Raw genomic sequence first — 17,778 nt, 5'->3', positions numbered from 1 at the left:
TTCAAAATAATAGCATCAAATAGCCAGATAACAAATACTAACAATCATAGAAAGTTCAACCAAACCCAAGGCATAAACTTTAGAAACACATAATAACATATAAATCCAAAACTTGTATATTAATTAAACTTAGAATCATGTACAAAAGATAAAGAGTTAGGAAGGAAATGTAACCCTTGTCACATGAGTTCATCTCCTCCATCTTCATCTTTGCCTAGCTAATAAATAAGAATGATGAATTACTAGTTAAACTATCCTATACTATACTAACCTAACATTAAGAAAATGTAAGAACTACATTTTTGTGGTAAATCTTGCACTCTCCAAGCTGTCTTTGTCCTTGCAAGTCTATGGCTATTTATAGATGATTTAGTCAAGAAATGAGGCTTCAAGCATCACATTTACAGCTGCAAAGTTGTTGTCACACGTCCATCAATAGCTGTGAATTATTAGAGAAGGAAACAAGTTGTGCCAGTGGAGAGCAGCCTTTTCTGACCGCAATCCGGCCAAGAATCGGTCCATAATACGGCCAGATTGCTCCCTTGACTTTTTGTGCAATTTCTGTTCAATCCTCATTGTTGCTCTGATTTTGCCTCAACTTCAACTGAACTTTTCTTTATGATAGAAGCTGAATTAACTCTTGACCAAAACATGAAACTTGTAGCCATTTGAGTTGGATTTCCAATGCATCAAGAATCACCTCATTTGAATTTGTGTAGGATGATAAATGACAGAAATACCCTTGACTGCTCACTGCCCTATTTTAGCTTCGACCAATAAAAATTGGCTACTGTAATTTGGAGTTTTGACCTAGAAAACCTTCAAACTGGATTTCAATGTCTTCATATGAATTGTAGATCTATCTCTTATCTTCAAAATAGTTTAAGAATCATCTCAATCCGATCATTGTAGCTCAAGTTATAGCTAAAATACAAAGATGTGTCAAAGCTGTCAACTTCCTTTTCATCCAATTGAAGTATATTTTCAACTCACATACAAATTATGGACAAAATGCAAGTAAAAAGTGACAAAAACATCATTTAAACACTTAAGAACATTTTACACTAATTATAGCCAAAATGATCCATTTTCTTCCTATAATATTGTCAAAATGACTAAAAATAGCATAAAATATCATTCAAATATAGTGTAAATTAGTCACTTGTCAATGTCCATCATAGTCCTATTCTTTCTTTCTGCCACACCAGTTTGTTGAGGTGTATATATGGCTATCAATTGGCATTTTATGCAATTTTTCACCAAATAATAATCACAAATAAGATACTCAGTGCCTCTGTCAGTTCTCAAAATTTTAATAAAGTAGCCACTCTGCTTCTCTACATAATATTTAACTTTTTAAATACATCACATGCATCAGATTTATTTCTTAAAGAATACACCTATGTCTTCCTACTGAAATCATCAATGAAGGTAATAAAATACTTACTACCACTACTGGAAGGAACTTCAATTGAGCGTAAATCTGAATGAATCGGTTCAAGTGGTCGATTAGCTCTCCAAGTCTTACCTTTTGGAAAAGGATCCCTATGCTTCTTTTCCAAAATACAAGACTCACACTTCTTGTCAGGAAACTCAACAAAAGGCAACCCAATAACCAATTTCTTTCTTGCAAGAAATTTCAAACTTCCAAAATTCGAATGCCCAAAATGCATATGTCATAACCAAGAATCATCACAAGTCATGGAATTAAAGTAAGGTAAATCACCATAGTTAAGAGAAAGAGGCCATAAATGACTATGGTTCATTTTCACCTTAGCAATTAATCCCAATTTTTCATCACTTATGGTGCCATCACCATGTTTGAAATGCATATTATAACCTTTCTCAGACAGTTGTCCCAAACTCAACAAATTATGATATAAACTTGGCACATAGAAAACATTAGAAATATAATTCGAAGACCCATCTTACAACATAATTCTAATTTTTCCTTTTCCAAGAACAGGTACCTTTTCATTATTTCCAAATCTCACAAATGTATGAAATGATTTATTCAGGTCAGAAAACATCTCCTTTTTATCACACATGTGATTACTATAACCAAAATCAATAAACCAATCATTCTTTATAGACTCTTCAGTTGCAGAACTAGAAAATGACCAGGTCTTCTCTATTTTCAGCCACTTTAGAATGCACCTCTTTATTAGACCAATATTCATTCTGATAATGACCAGTTTTACCACAATTATAATATTGGACATTGATCTATTGCGCCTTTGAAAATTAATTCTTTGATTCTACAGTTGATTGTTTTTCTGATCCCTATTAGAATTGTTTTTGGGCTGGTAAGAATAATTACCTCTTCCACGACCATAAAAGTTACCTCTGCCTCCATGTCCTCTACTGTTGAAATTCTAGCCCCTTTGATTTGTGTCCATATGATATACCTTCTTTTTTCCTTTGGGGTGATCCATCTTAGCTTGTAACACTTCATCTATTGTATTTGATGGCTGCTTATTCAAGGACATCTCATACATAAGCAATTCACCTTCCAATTCAGCAAGCGACAGTTTATCAAGGTACTTTATGGCTTCAAGGACCATTTCCTTGGTGTGAAATTTGGCAATTAGAGATTGCAAGACTTTTTCAACAACTCTAACTTCTTCCAAATTCTCACCACTGGACTCCATATCATTGACAATTTCTTTAATTGTGTCAATAAAATCTTTATCTGATTCCATGGGTTTCATCTAGGCCAACTCAAATTGTCTCCTGAGTTCCTGCAATCTAATTTTTCTTACGTTAGCAGCACCTCGATTTGAGTTCACCAAAATTGTCCAAGCTTCTTTTGCTGACTTTGCATGTATAATTTTTTTGGAAAAATACAACTGGACTTGAGTGTTGAGATAGTACATTACCTTGCAATTCAACTGTCTATTCGTCTCTAATTCTCTAAATGTATCGCTTGATAATTCTGTGCCTGCATCCGGTTTCCGTGTATCCTATTTCGACAATATCCCAATTCTAATAGTTCTAAAAAAATTCTCCATCATCATCCTCCAAGTCTCAAAATCATTTTTACCATCAAAGATAAAAATGTGACAATTTTGCAAATAATTTGGATCCATATTTCAATTTCTCAAGATCTCATGCAAAGCTCTGACGCCACTTTGTAGGAATATAACCCACAGGATAAACAAATCAAGACAAATCTCAAAATCAAAGGAATAAGCATGGCAGCAGAAATGAAAAATCGAAGGAAAAGGTAACGACAAGAGACAGAAGCAAACAAAGCTTTAGGAGGCACCAACCAATTTTATTCTTCATAATTCTCGGCATATAAAACAAGAGTACTAGTAGTGGTATATATAGATTAGTTAGTTTCCAAAAACTTAGCTTCCGAACATGAAGGGAATCTTTTATACAATTGGACTTGGAGTTAAAAACCACTACCGACATAACTAAGAAACCAGGACCAACAATATAGAAACTAACAAATAATAATAATCTTGATTTAACCCCTACAATCCAACACTTCCATTTTGCTGTTCATGAATACCATTTATAGAACCATTTGCGGCATCAACTTGTTAAGATGTGAAATCAAGTTGCATCATTCCTTCTTCGCCTTGTATTGCAGATTTCAAAATAATCATATATGAAGAGACCTTTACAACCTCAATAGACAATCTTTGCCCTAATTCTTGTCTAGAAGCAATCTTAAAAGAACTTTGGAGATGTCGTTTCAATGTTTTCATTAGCATGGGCAACAATGTTCTCCAACTCCCAGAGTATTTTTTCTTCCTAGGTAAAAGGTGACGAGCGCGGGGTATACATATAATAATTAAACTCATCCACAGTAAATTTTTACATTTATAAATTCTAAATACCCCACACACGATTTTTTTGCAAGTATACAGGTCGTGAGCAAGTATAGAGGTATTAGGAGTCGATCTCACAGGGAAGATTTTTAATTACCAGTGATTTTCGAACTCATTTATTATTTAGACTATCATATGTACAAGGAATTAAATCTACACTATAAAAGTAACAAAAATACAATAGAAAGCTTCTAGAGGTATGGAATTCCTTACTACTCTTGCAAATGACATTACTGGTTACTTGAATGCTATTGTCTTGGCTAGTTATGGCATAATTTCCTAATGTATTTGAAACCTACTCTCGCAGTGAATCAACTATACTAATAGCTAAATCATATCTACTCTCGTAGTTATGGAATTAACTACAAACTCATTTTTTCTATGAAATTACGTGAAACAAATCACTAAAACCACATACGTGCACCTCTACTCTCGTTTTTAAACTCAGACCGGACAGGTCGGTCCAACTGGTCGAACCGAGAATCGGCCAAGTGTCTGGTCCGAGTTGTTCTTCAAAACCGGATGACTAAAAACCCAGTCAAAAACTGGGTTTGACTGAAAAATACCGGAAAAACCGGTTCAACCAAAGCATTTTTTAGAAAAAGATCAAACATTTTCAATATTATGTTTTGACCCCTAAATTGTTAAAACTTATTAATATACCTCAAATATTTCATACTTTATAAATGTTGTCCTAAAATTTGATGTTATTTTTCAATCAAGTCCATAATTTTAATTCTAAACTTGTTAATGTTCATTAAATAATATAAATTGCTACTTGATCATTCTAATTTCTTTGTATTTTCTTGTTAAATATATTTGAAACATCAAATATATATGAATATAACTTTATTAATATTAACATCCTTTTAGGTATTTTATATACAATATTTTAAATTTTAAATACTTTTTATTTATGACGTCATCCGATTCAACCCCGATCGAACCCGATCGAATCCATTGATCCCTGACCCCTGAGTTCGGTCGAGTCGATACTCGATCGGAGTCTGAAAATATTGACTCTCGTAAGTGTACTCCTTAGATTTATCACTTCCTTGAACTAGTGTTAAATTTCAACTCTCAATGCAATCTTAACACTTTTAGATTATCACAACTAATCGCCGGTTAATCATGATTAGATAAGCAAAAGTGATAAATAACTTGCACAAAATAACATCATCAAATAACCAAGTAAACATCACTAACAAGATATAGAAAGTTGATCCATACTCTAGGCATAAAATTTAACTAAACGTGATAAAAACACAAATTCAAACTTGTATTATAGCTAAACATGAAATCAATACAAGAGAGAAAATATTAGAAGAGACATCACCCTTGTCACATGAGATCAACCTCTCTATCTTTGCTCCTCAATCTTCATCCAAATCTAACTACAAATACAAGGAGGGTAACCTACACTACTTATACTGTACTAATCTAACTAATGAACTAAGGAAACTCTAGTGAAAGCTACATTTTTGGTGAGTTTCTCTTACCTTCCAAAGTTGTGAAAATGGTCTCCAAAGGCTGCTATTTATAGAGGAATTCCATGTAAAAGACAAAGTGTTAAATCATGTTGAAATTCCTCTTGAACCTATAAACAAGTTAGAAATGAGTTGTAAAGCTTCTTTGGCAGCTTTCTTGGTTTGTTTCCACCAAAATTCTCGCAGGAAAATGGGTCCAAAAGCTTGTGTGAACAAAGCATAAGTTTCAGAGTAAGTTGCAGCCAAAATTGAGGAATACGTGATCTTGGAATACGCTACTTTAAGCCATGTATTCAAGGGTCGCGTTTTCACTTCTATGAATTTGACACCATTTCAACTATTATTTTCTCAATGATGGATGCCGAACTAGCTCTTTTGCAAAACAGGAAAGCTGTAGATCTTTGAGTTATCTTTCCAATGCCTCAAAATCATCCAATTTGGACCTCTGTGGACTGAGAAATGACCAAAATACCCTCGACTGGTCAGAGCTCTATTTCAGCTTTAGACCATGAAAATGTACTTCTGTATTTAGAATTTTTGACAAGGAAAACAACCAAATTGGCCTTCAATGTCATCATACCAAATGTAGATCTATCTCTTAGTTTCAAAATGGTATAAGAATCACCTCAATCGGATCATTGTAGTTCAAGATATAGCTAAAATACCACAAGGTGTCAAAGCTGTCTTCACTTGCATTTCTTCCTTTAAATGTTTTACACTTCATGTCTACTTTAAATCACTTCAAATCATCAATAAATATCCAAATATCTTCTCAATTCATGCAATTTGATGATTGAATCATTAAACCTTCAAAAATATGAAGTTTTCACCATTAAAATCCATAGAAATGCAATTTTCAAGCTTTAAACCATAAAATGCATATTCGCACTAGAAATTTAGTTAGTTAGTTATAAAACTAATTAAAATACACCAAAACTAACTAATAAAACACACGAAAAATACGTAAAATATCTACTTATCAAAAGGAACTCCAATACAAAAATGCAGTTGTTTGAACAAGAGCTTCGCAAACAAACTGCAAAACAGCCAGAATACTCTTGGAATCGTGCAATGGGCACCAAGGGGTACTCTGTTATGCTTAAATGTCTTACATCCCTACAATAACAAGCACTTTTGGATGAAAATGCTTTTCCAACTATCCCTTGTCCCTTCCGAACAAAATTTGAATCATAACACTTAATATTTCTGCGGAAGTAGTCCAAGGTTGAGCTTGGAGCAGTCCATGTCTTTTATACACTGCACTTATTTCTCTTTTTCGACCTGAAGATGTTTGGCTAGAAAGTGTTAGTTTGGAAGGCATAGCTTAAAGCTTCAGTTCACATTGTGCTTTATAGAAGGAGAAGACTAGTTGAAGTACTCACATGGACTTACTTCCTCTTGGCTTAGATAGGTAGTTGTCAGATCCACCTCCTGTAACGGAATAAAAATAAAACTCATGTTGCAACAATTTTGGCAAGCAAACCATCCATAATTACAAATTACAAAGTGCCAAATTAAACTCAAGTGTTATGCTTACAACACCACATCCACCAGTTTCTTGTCAGCAGTAGGAAAGTGATTAAGCAATTTAAAGGAGAAAAGTTGAACCTTGAGCTTCTTCGGAATCACATCGTTCGGAAAAAAGTGCGAACCATTTGATGATACAATTTCCAGTACACCACTAGGGAAGTGCCAAGGATGATGATAGATCGGCAACCCCCCGTAATTCTCAATGCTGCCAAATGCATAATCAAGTTGAGGATATTCACTGGTAGAATAATAGCACACATTATCCATATGTTCAGGCAATCTACTGCGGAACACTCATCCTGGGTGACCAAGTGGCTAGTCCTACCAAATTAGTATTCTAACCCGTGCATTGGCACAAGATTTTTTTTGGGGTAAAATATACTTTACTCCCCTTATAGTTTTAGCAATTTTTACGTAACCCCTTTGTGATTTTAAAAGTTATACATTACTCCATCATGATTTGAAATAAGTATCAACATGAGAGAGTTTGCATTATATAATGGAATCAATTAAAATATCAAATCTACCCCTTTATAAAGTTAGAAATTATTTATTAATCACAGAGTAGTTATGTATATATTTTGAAAATCATAAAAGGGTTATATGGTAAAATACTAGACGATAAGAAGGTTATGTAGTAAAAAATAAAACTATAAAAGATTAAAGTGTTATATATATTATATTTATATATTTTAGCCCATTCAAACGTTTTCATTTTCAAACAAGGATAATCTAGAAATTTGTGTGGGTTTCATTACAGAAAATCATTTCCTTCACCTTGACGCTTTAGTCCAAAACACGATGGATATTAGTTATGATAGTGCGATAATTGAGTGTTATTACATTGAGGTTTAGTCCTAATTTTGGCCAATTATTGTGCAGAGTAATGGGTTTATGCTCATATTTGGTATTTGTGTTACTTGCAGGCAACTGAGGTAAAAAATGGCAAAAAGAAGTGAATTTCCAGAAGACCAGTCCTTCCAGAGCGTGCCCATGCCAGAGACCACAGAGTTGCGTGAAAAAGACGGACCATGGGTCCTATTCCTAGAGCTACCGCCTTTCTTTGGAGACACATTCTAAACCTGCGTGGGATTAGGAAACCTTTGCAGAGAAGACTTTTGGCAACAATTCAATGAGGGAAATAAGGAAGGAATCCTTTTGAGAAACAAACTCTAATTCGGAAAGCAAAAGGTGCGGCGGCGACAACACTTTAAATAGGACGGCAATAGACTAGGGTCTATCATCTTTCGTCTTTGTCTTTTACTTCTCAACGTGGAGTCTAGACTAGCGGTTGTGCTGCCCTTTTACTTCTTGAGAATCGACTAAATTCCATGAAGGCTTTGAATTGCTTCATCTTTATGCGGCAAGGCTAAACGCCTTTATCTAGTTGAGGAATAATCAAGGTCCGGTGCACAAACAATTGTGAGATCTTTTTAATTGTTCTATTCTATTCTAAATTCTACGTTCGTGGGTATTTAATTATTCTTTGCTTTAATAGTCTATTATTGTTTGGATTTATTGGATCAATGTGGCCAGTTGTTCAATTGTCTGAATAATATACTGCCAATTAGAACAAGGGTGCGTATCACTTGATTGTCTTAAATTAGTGGTGAACGGCACAATTTCATTGCCTTGCAAGCAGTCTAATCTGGGTCGTGGGAATAATTAATCTAATTTAAATGAACCCGCATGTGTGTTTGTTAACTAGAATTGGGTCTCTCTAATTCCTAAAACTGTGAATAGATTAAATCCTTCGAGCGTCTCTGGGATTATCTAATTTACAAGAGGGTAGTTTAAGAGCGTCTCTGGACTACCATATAATTAAGGAGAGATTGGTGGTTTGGCGGTTGTTGAATTGCTTTAACCAATTTATTTGCGAACGTGTGAATTAATTCAGGTATCTATGATCAATTGCGTGAACCGGTGCCGAGATTATCTCCTTGACTAGGTTGTGTCAATTAATTGTTTATTACATTCTTTAGTTATTACACTTCTTGCAATTGTTTATTTAGTAACCTTACATCTTTAATTTGTTCTTTCTGTCTTCCTTTCTAAAACCCCCCAAATTCTCTGTGTGTGATAAATCTACCAGTTCCCTGAGGAGATGACCCTACTCACCACTATACTCATTTAGTTTTGGTAGTAGGTCTAATATAAATTTTATTTTTGATAGTTTGACAGCCACCAAGTTATTAGAATTTAGGGCAAATTACATTTCAGCCTCCTGTGGTTTTCGCAAAAATCACATAACCCCCCATGATTCAAAAAGCTATACATAAACCCCCTGTGATTTGGGTTGAACTGTCAAATAGACGGAAAGCATGAAACGTGACGATTCGTGGGCAAAACGCTCTGGTTGTACTGATGGCAGTCAGAAACATTCCCATATTACCCCTAACGCAAATATTGTTCTCCACAATCATTTCCATCATTGACTCCCTGAAATCACTCTGGGGATCCTTGGATGACTTCATGACCGCGAAGCTCTCCGACACGCTCCTCCTCGTCCTCCTTCTCCTCCTGCTCCTACTCCTAGAAGAAGAAGACGACGGCGACGATGACAAGCTTTTGCGGGCTTGAAATTGAATCCTCATGTTTGCAATTCTGGGAGAGTTTGTTCTGAGCTTGAGACCCCCGGCCCCGGTGATGACGAACTCACCGAAACTGTTGCCGCCGGAGGAGCAGGACAACCAGTCTTCTTGTGGTCTTTGAAAGGACGAGCATTATTACTCCTACTCCTAAGAATGTCATCCTTGGCCACTTTGACGGACAAAGACCGGTACTCACTTCCCCTCAGCCTACAACTTGGCTCATAATCCCCTTCTTCTCTCTCCTTGATGATGTTGCTGCGGGGCGGCTTATTAGTCATAATTGGAGGGAGATCGAACAAGGCTTACTAACATTTTTTATCAATTCTGGTTGGCTCAAGAGAGCTCTGTTTTCGACTGATTTGCACAGACAAGAAGCTGACCCTGAGACCATGCCCTGGACAGTTGTTTCAGCAGGGGTGCCACGGGTAGAGCAAAATTCAAAATGTTCAAGTGCATCACTGATTTATTAAATTTCCAACACCCGATAGTTTCTGTTCAAAATGCTCAAGTGCATCTTATAAGCTAAACTGATGTAAAAAAACTTACCAAATGCAACAATAGCTTTCGTGAAACTCTTTCACTGCTACTTTTTGATCTTCAATGGTGGATCTACGGTTTTAATTTTGTAGGTTAAATTTTCTCTCATTCATTCGGTGGTCATGTTTTTCCCTCTTTTTCTCACGACAAAGACCAGAGCAAGGGAGAATATGACTTCATCTGCTTCCTTTTTGTATTTATATTAGGGTAATTTGGACATTTTGCCCACGAATCGTCACGATTCGTGCTTTCCATCTATTTGACAGTTCAACCCAAACCACAGGGGGTTTATGTATAATTTTTTGAATCATGGGGGGGTTATGTGGTTTTTGTGAAAATCACAGGGGGCTAAAATGTAATTTACCCTAGAATTTATTAGAAAATAGTTGGATAAAAAAATGGGTAAAATTCAAATATTTAACAATTTAATAATTTTTTTCAATCAGACATGCCACTTAAGAGAAGGGCATGCCTGATTAAACCAAAAAGCGTAAAATAATCTAGTGGAGTCAAAATACCCACAGAGTTGATGAAACAATTCCAACGGCTGACCCAAAGTAATGAAAACCCCAACTGACAGTCAAAAGTAAACTCGGTCCAACGAAAATTTCAACAAATGACCCCAAAATAGCTATATTGACCAATCACTACGATGTCCTCCACAATTAAACAAAATGCCACCCATCTCACGAGTAAATCAAGCGGTCAGGCCTTCCAATTCAACATGCAGAAGCAGAATCAAACCGCACAATATCAATAGACAGTTACAGTATTTCAGTTCATCTAAAATCCCCAAAAAAAGGCTCCAGTCGGCCAATTAATTTCACAATTTCACCCAACCCAAAAGAAGTAGCAATTCCAAGCGAAAATAGTCCAACCAGTACCACTGGTGGGAATCACACAATTGAGAAAATAACCTTCAACCGTCAACAACACCAACTATTTACCAACCCAGGCAGCACCAATTAGTTACTAAGAGATTGGGGGACAAGTTCCAATTACCTCCATCGTAGATGATAACCAAACGAAAGGTGACAGTGGCGGGTGGAGTGTCAGTTGCAAGGAGATGCGGCGGCTGTTGACTGCGCAGGGAGGAAGAGGCGGCGGACGGGTTGCGCCTGTGTGACACCGCTTGCGTGGAAGAGGCGTGCGAGCTCCAGCATCGGTTTACAGAGAAGGCGAGAGGCGGACGGGTTAAGCAGCGGCGGCGCGCAGTGGGTTGCGCGGCGGCTGGTGGTCGGCGTACAGGAGCGGGGAGAGCAACAAGGGAGGTGCGTGCCTCGTGCCTTGGAACGGCAGTGGTGTGCGAGCAAAAAGGGGCGGCGCGCGGTTGGAGGCTCGCGCGGTGGATCTGCGGCGGGCCAGCTGGTGGACGACGTGCGGCTGTGAGATCGAGGAAGAGGGTGGCTGCCGAGCTGGAGCTGCGGCCGGCTGTGGCTGGTCCTTTTGCCAATGGGCGAGCGACGCGCGCGAGGTGGGCGACGGGCAAAGGGGTTCGGACAACACAGAGGGAGCAGGGGAGAAGGAAGAAAGAAAGAAGAAAGAAGAAAGAAGAAGAAAGAAAAAAAAAAGAAAGAAAAGAAAAAGAAGGAAAAAGAAGAGTTTTTTTTTTTTTTACGGAAATTAATTTTTTTAATTAATTTTTTTTTTTTTGAATTTTGGAAACTAAAGCTAACGGTTGATAAGGAAATTTTTTCTTTTTTTTAATCCTGACCTTTCCCTGAACGTGACGCGGGCACGTCATGAGGGCAGGAGAGCTCTCTGACCGTGAGCTTTCTGTTCATCATGGCGCGGGCGCGCCGAGTCAGATAGACACCTACAACTCACCAAAAACGAAAATTTCAAATCTGAAACCAATCAAACTCAAGGAAAACATATTTAAACTATCACACGAAATCAAAACAAACAATCAAAAGAAATAATTGGGTTGCCTCCCAATGAGCGCCTTTCTTTAATGTCTTTGGCTAGACATTATCACGTTTTGTTCATGGAGGATAAAATCTTGTGGCTCGTCTTAATGCTTCATCCTCTATATAGTCCTGATAGCCCTCGTAAATAGAGTAATCCTTGAGCTCACGGGCTATGGTCTTCCCTGGACTAGTAAATGGCACCAAACAAGTCGATGATAATTTGCATTCTCCATTCACTCCTCCCTCACTTGCATTTATTGGTACAAGATATCTTGCCATCGTCACTCTTAATTTATTCCTGTCATGAAATTCAAAATTGTCTGGTATAATAAAGTCAATTTCATTAACAGGAATTGAAGAGTAAGAGTCAGGAGAATAGTGATGAAGGAGTGGAGGGGATGTCACCGCATTTGGAGATTGTTCACTGGATTCATTCACTTGAATGAGTTGATCCTGGAGTCTCATTTTTTGCACTTCAACTTCCTTTTCAACTGCATCTTTAAATCCGTTTCCTTGAAACTCTTGCAGTGCCATGTCATTTGGCCGGATAATTGCACTCTCATTTTCTTCTAGATCAACAATGGTTTCCGAGGGCAATTCTTCCATTTGAGAAGCCAATCGATTCATTCTGGATGTCAATAGACATAGTTGATCTGCCAGATAACTCATTGCATCTTTCGTCATCTCATTCCTCATTTGTGTCTCCTGTTGGAATTTGTATGTATTAATAAATAATTCACCCAATTCCTGAAAAGACATACCTGACATGGACGATGGTTGTTTAGACTCTTGATGTTGAAAATCCATTGGCCCTGTTGTATAATCATAACTGGAGTTATCCCACCATCCTTGATCATACCCGTTTGGATTAGGGTTATACCACGTTTGAGACCAGGGTGAAAAATCTTCATAATTTTTGAGTGGGACACTCAGATTATCCTGATATTCGGGGCACATACCGGTTGAATGATCCCTGGCATAACAAATTTTACAGGTTGCAGCAGCCATTCTTTTTCTAATAGATTTTAGTGCCTCTGCATATGCAAACTCAGGAAAAAAACAAATCTCATCGCCTTGGCTGGAAATAAAATCCAATACATCACCAAAATACGGAGTGTTAGAAGCCATAAACTATATCAAAAAAAAGAAAAGAGAAAAAAAAATAAATAAATAAAAAATGAAAACAAAATGAACTCAAAAGGAAACAAATTAATCTGACACCAGTCCCCGGCAACGGCGCCAAAAATTGACAGGTTGTCGAGCCTGTGCAATAATAAAACCTGCTCAAACTAAAGGTAATTTCTGTAGATAGTGGTAAGCAGGGTCGAATCCACAGGGACTGGGAGTAACTGTTTCTTTTCAAGTTCACAGTGACAAAGGGGGTGTTTTTATGCAGAAGGTGACAATCAAAGAAATTCAACTAAAATCTAAAAACTACTAAAAATTAAATAACAAAATACTAAAATCAAATGAGTGATAATTAAGGATCTAGCCAAGGAATAACTTCAGCAATGGTTCACCTAGTTGATCATTGAAGCAAAGGCAATTCCAATTATTCATCAATAAATAGGTTATAACTACCAAACAAGCGATGGCAGTCAACCCCTCCTTACTGTGTCGGTGATCAAGGTACGCCCGTTAATCACTGCTCTAATTGAGAAATAATCCTAGGTACGCCCGTAGAATTTAATTCCCCAATTGCCTTACGTATTAGAGGAGCCCTATTCTAACCAAATAACACACTACCAGGGTTATTTTAGATTAGCCCGCGTATTCCCCTGACACAAACCTAATCATGCCAGTTGTCACTATTTTAGAGCAATTAAACAATTACGGATTTAATGCCCTAATTGACAATAGATTACCCAATCAACTAATTATCTGGATCCAAGACAATCAATTAATTAAATAACCATAAGCATAGCAATCAAGAAATGTGCGGATACCAATAAATAAAAGGAAAAGATTAAATTAAAACGATCTCACAATTTTTAGGTGAATCAGAGCCTTCGTTGCTCCTTGACTAGAACTGGAAAATTAGTTCATAATTGATGAACTAAACCCACCAGAAATTGTAAAGAGAGCCGCAGCCATTGTCCCTTGAAATTGGGGAAATTCAATTCGGTTCCAATGTTTGAAAAGATAGCAAAGCTACAGCAATTGATTCTATGGTTTCTACTTGTCCAGTCATACGAGAAGGAAAAGGAAAAGCTACTTGGAGCCCACAAGGAAAAGTCAAAAGACTAAGCTAAAGAGTTGTCTGCCATTGTTTGCTCTATTCCTATCTAATGTCCTCTTTTGAGAAGCTCTGTGCGGCGGCTCTCCTTCCGCAGAGGAAGAAGAAGACCCCTTTTTTCCTGCGCAATTTTTCTATATAAAGTAGTGCTCCTTGCGGCGGCTCCTGTGCGGAAAAATGAAGACTTCGGCCCAATTTGCCCAACAAGGGCTCACGTTTTGTTGTTCCAAAAATGCCCCTAGGACAAACTCTATCATCTGAACTCTTTTCTTGCCAAATTAGCACCTGTTGTTATATTTTTGTTCTACTCCCTGAAATAAATGTAAAATATCAAAAGTGAGTAGAATCTAGCAATTAATCCACATTAGGTCAGGTAATAGGAAAAATTAATAATAAAATAAATGATAAAATTGCAACCTATCAGGGCTAAAATGTAATTTGCCCTAGAATTTATTAGAAAATAGTTGGATAAAAAATGGGTAAAATTCAAATATTTAACAATTTAGTAATTTTTTTCAATCAGACATGCCACTTAAGAGAGAGAAAATGGATAATTGAATTAAGAGCTTTTATGTATATATATACGTATTAGGCTAAATTCCACTTTGGACCCATAAAATGGCTGCATTTCCACTTTAGTTTTTGAACTTCATTTTTGATACTTTACCCTTTAAAATGTGACATTCATCCCACTTCAATCCTCAAAATTTAGTTTTGGACATTTTACCCTCCTAAATATGAGATCTAATTATCTCTAGGCTTAAAGGAGTGCGCTATTCATGCCACTTCCACTTAATCATGCGAATGATTAACTGTTCAAATGAGCAAGCAAAAACGCATGATTACAATGATTTCCAGTGCACTTGGTTGCGGGCAAGAAACAAAGACTCTTAGATTTGTCACAGATGCAAGAAAGCTCGTTAATCGTACAGTGGAAAAGAGGAAACTTGGCCAGCTTGCTTAGCAAAGTTGCTGGCAATCATTGCCATTAATTAATTAAAACTGCAATTGGTGGCATTAAGTAAGTTGCCATGAACGGGTCCAAGTCCTTACGTTTTTCTATTTAGGGAGCAGAAAACTTATGAGGGTTCATAAACGATAAAACTTAGCAGACTATTTGTACGAAAAATGCTGGCTAAAATGGAGATAATATCGAAGGAGTTCATAAAGCCATCATCTCCAACAACCATGGATAGTAAAAAAGACGTGAAACTATCCTTTCTAGATCAAATTGCACCGCCCAATTTTGTCCCTCTAATTTTCTTCTATCAAAAACATGAGTCCTCGAATGTTGATAATTCCCAAAGATGCCAGCATCTAAAACAGTCTTTATCAGAGTCATTAACAAGATATACCCATTAGCCGGAAGGATCAATGACACCAATCTTTGCTTCATTGATTGTGATGACTCCGGAGCTCTTTTTATTGAAGCTCAAGTTCACGCTCAACTATCAGAAAAGTTATCCCAAAGTACAGCAATAGAGGAGCTAAACCAATATCTCCCCTTAGAGCCCTATGCCCATGATGCCGATAACATACCATTAGCTATTCAAATCAGTTTCTTTGAATGTGGAGGCATGGCAATTGGAGTTTGCATTTCACATAAGGTAGCTGATGCAATGTCGTTTGTGACATTTATGACTACATGGGCTGCCACAAATCGCTGCGAAGCTGAGGGAACTCTGCCACCCAGTTTTGACTTAGCAGCCCATCTTTTTCCTCAGCTAAACTTCAAGATTTCTAGTAAAGAATGAAAAGATGGTGACAAAGCGGTTAGTGTTCAACAAAGAAAAGTTGGCAGCACTTAAAGAACTTACTTCCTCTGCTGCCATTGGTTCGCTGGTTAGGGATCCCACTCGGGTGGAAGCTGTTTCTGCTTTTATATGGAAGCATTTTATTGGATTGACAAAGGCTAAAGCTGATAATACTAAACAAACTTTTGCCGCATACCATACTGTCAATTTGAGAATCAGAATGAGCTTGCCGCTTTTGATCATCTGTGTGCCTTTGGAAACCTTTTTGTCACCACATCTGCCCTATTAGTGTCTGACAAAAATCAAGAACTTCATGATCTGGTATGGCACTTGAGGACAGCATTTACAAAAGTCAATGATGAATACATCAAGAATGTTCAGAGTGGGATGCCATATCTAAATACCTTGAGTAATGAAATGAAACCACTTTTTGAAGAAGATATGGGCTCTTGTTGTTGGTGCGGATTCCCAGTTTATGAAGTGGACTATGGATGGGGTAAGCCTGTTGTGGTCTGCACTTCAGCTGTTCCAATGAATAATGTGGTAATTTTGATGAGTACAAGATGTGGTGATGGAATAGAAGCATGGATTAACATGCTGGAGGATGAAATTGCTATGCTTCCTGAAGAGATCCTTTCACTTGCAACCGATCATCTCTTGTCATGCCCCTGACAAACGCTGCGATCGCTGTGTCATTATAAAAAATTTAGGCCTTGGTGACTTGTTAAATTGTTGTATGGTTTTAAGTCAAAAATAACGTTTTTTTTTTTTTTTAAAAAAAGCCACAAATAGTAGCGAAACATTTATCTACTAGTCACAGTTGATCTTGTAATTACGTAAATAGTGATCCTCATTTACAAGTTACAAGGGAGTCAAAAGAATGAAGGTCACCCTTGTGTGATTTGTAAGTGGGGATCACAAGATCAATATTTAAAACTAAATTTTTATGACGTAAGACTATACGTCCTTGTGACATAAAATTATACTCATTGTTTTTTTTACTATATTAGTTTTTTGTCATAAAAAGAAAGTTTTTGTAACTTACAACAATTTGACAAGTGATCAAAGCCTAAATTTCTTGGAACGTGTTCTCAAGAACATTATTAATCAACAATATGACTTCACCCGTTGGAATGGAAACTCTTTAGTGTTTGTCCCAAGAATGAACATTGGCCAAAATGGCATTTGTCAAAATTACAAAACAGAAACCCTGAAAAAAACCCAATTTCCAAAAACAAATTTTCTTTTTGATAATCTTGGAAACATGAAACAGTGATCGTGATTCATAGCCTAAGCAAACACTAAGACTGTTGACCTAGAAGGAGCTTTCGTCCTGCGAAGAAAGTTTGTCCTTGAGAGATCAAAACGAGATCACCCCATGTAGATGAATTCACAGACCATGAATTTGAATGTGAGGGATGTTTGCAGCGATGGTTGAAGGATAATATAAACTTGAATGTGAAATCAATGAATTGCCTACATACGATGAATTTGTTGCTTCATAAAAGATTCTTATAAGATGATCAAAGATCTATGCATTAAGAACATAGCCTTGCATCCTTAAAATGGGAAACTGGAAGAAGAGAACAATCAAATTGTTGAATATGGAGATTAAAGAAAAAACGATGTTATTCTGGTTGGTAAAAGTTTAATTTTCAAAAGGAAAAAAGGCATGAACAGCAAGAATGTTCTGATCAGTGTGTTCAATCTCATAAATCGTGCACAATTACAAACTCAGTTACAATATTACATGTTTGCAACTAAAACTAAACAAACCACTTTTTGGAGGTAATTGTTGAAGTGTTCTACAAAGTGCCACCGATAATAATGGTGAATAAGATCACACATAAAGTGATAGAGACCAAGATTTTAATGACGATTCGTTTAGCCT

The 17,778-nt window shown here is 36.8% G+C and overlaps 1 protein-coding gene across 1 annotated transcript; it reads left to right on the top strand.

Moving 5' to 3' along the window:
- The first annotated feature begins 15,440 nt into the window (after positions 1 to 15,440).
- On the top strand, positions 15,441 to 16,559 carry LOC113774321 (vinorine synthase-like). Its single transcript, XM_027318872.1, has 3 exons — positions 15,441 to 15,740; positions 15,883 to 16,002; positions 16,107 to 16,559. The coding sequence occupies exons 1-3, from the start codon at positions 15,441 to 15,443 to the stop codon at positions 16,557 to 16,559; spliced, it is 873 nt and encodes a 290-aa protein (XP_027174673.1).
- The last annotated feature ends 1,219 nt before the right edge of the window (positions 16,560 to 17,778 follow it).

Source organism: Coffea eugenioides, chromosome 6 (genome assembly GCF_003713205.1).
Source record: "Coffea eugenioides isolate CCC68of chromosome 6, Ceug_1.0, whole genome shotgun sequence".
Lineage (NCBI taxonomy): Eukaryota > Viridiplantae > Streptophyta > Magnoliopsida > Gentianales > Rubiaceae > Coffea > Coffea eugenioides.
This window is presented reverse-complemented; position numbering and strand designations above follow the sequence as displayed.

Bases quoted from the DNA above. Each gene is read 5' to 3' on its own strand.
- LOC113774321 (XM_027318872.1), top strand. From the start codon at position 15,441: ATGCCAGCATCTAAAACAGTCTTTATCAGAGTCATTAACAAGATATAC. The intron at 15,741-15,882 runs GTAGCTGATGCA...TTTCTAGTAAAG, and splicing joins GAGTTTGCATTTCACATAAG to AATGAAAAGATGGTGACAAA. The intron at 16,003-16,106 runs GTTTCTGCTTTT...TTTGAGAATCAG, and splicing joins ATCCCACTCGGGTGGAAGCT to AATGAGCTTGCCGCTTTTGA.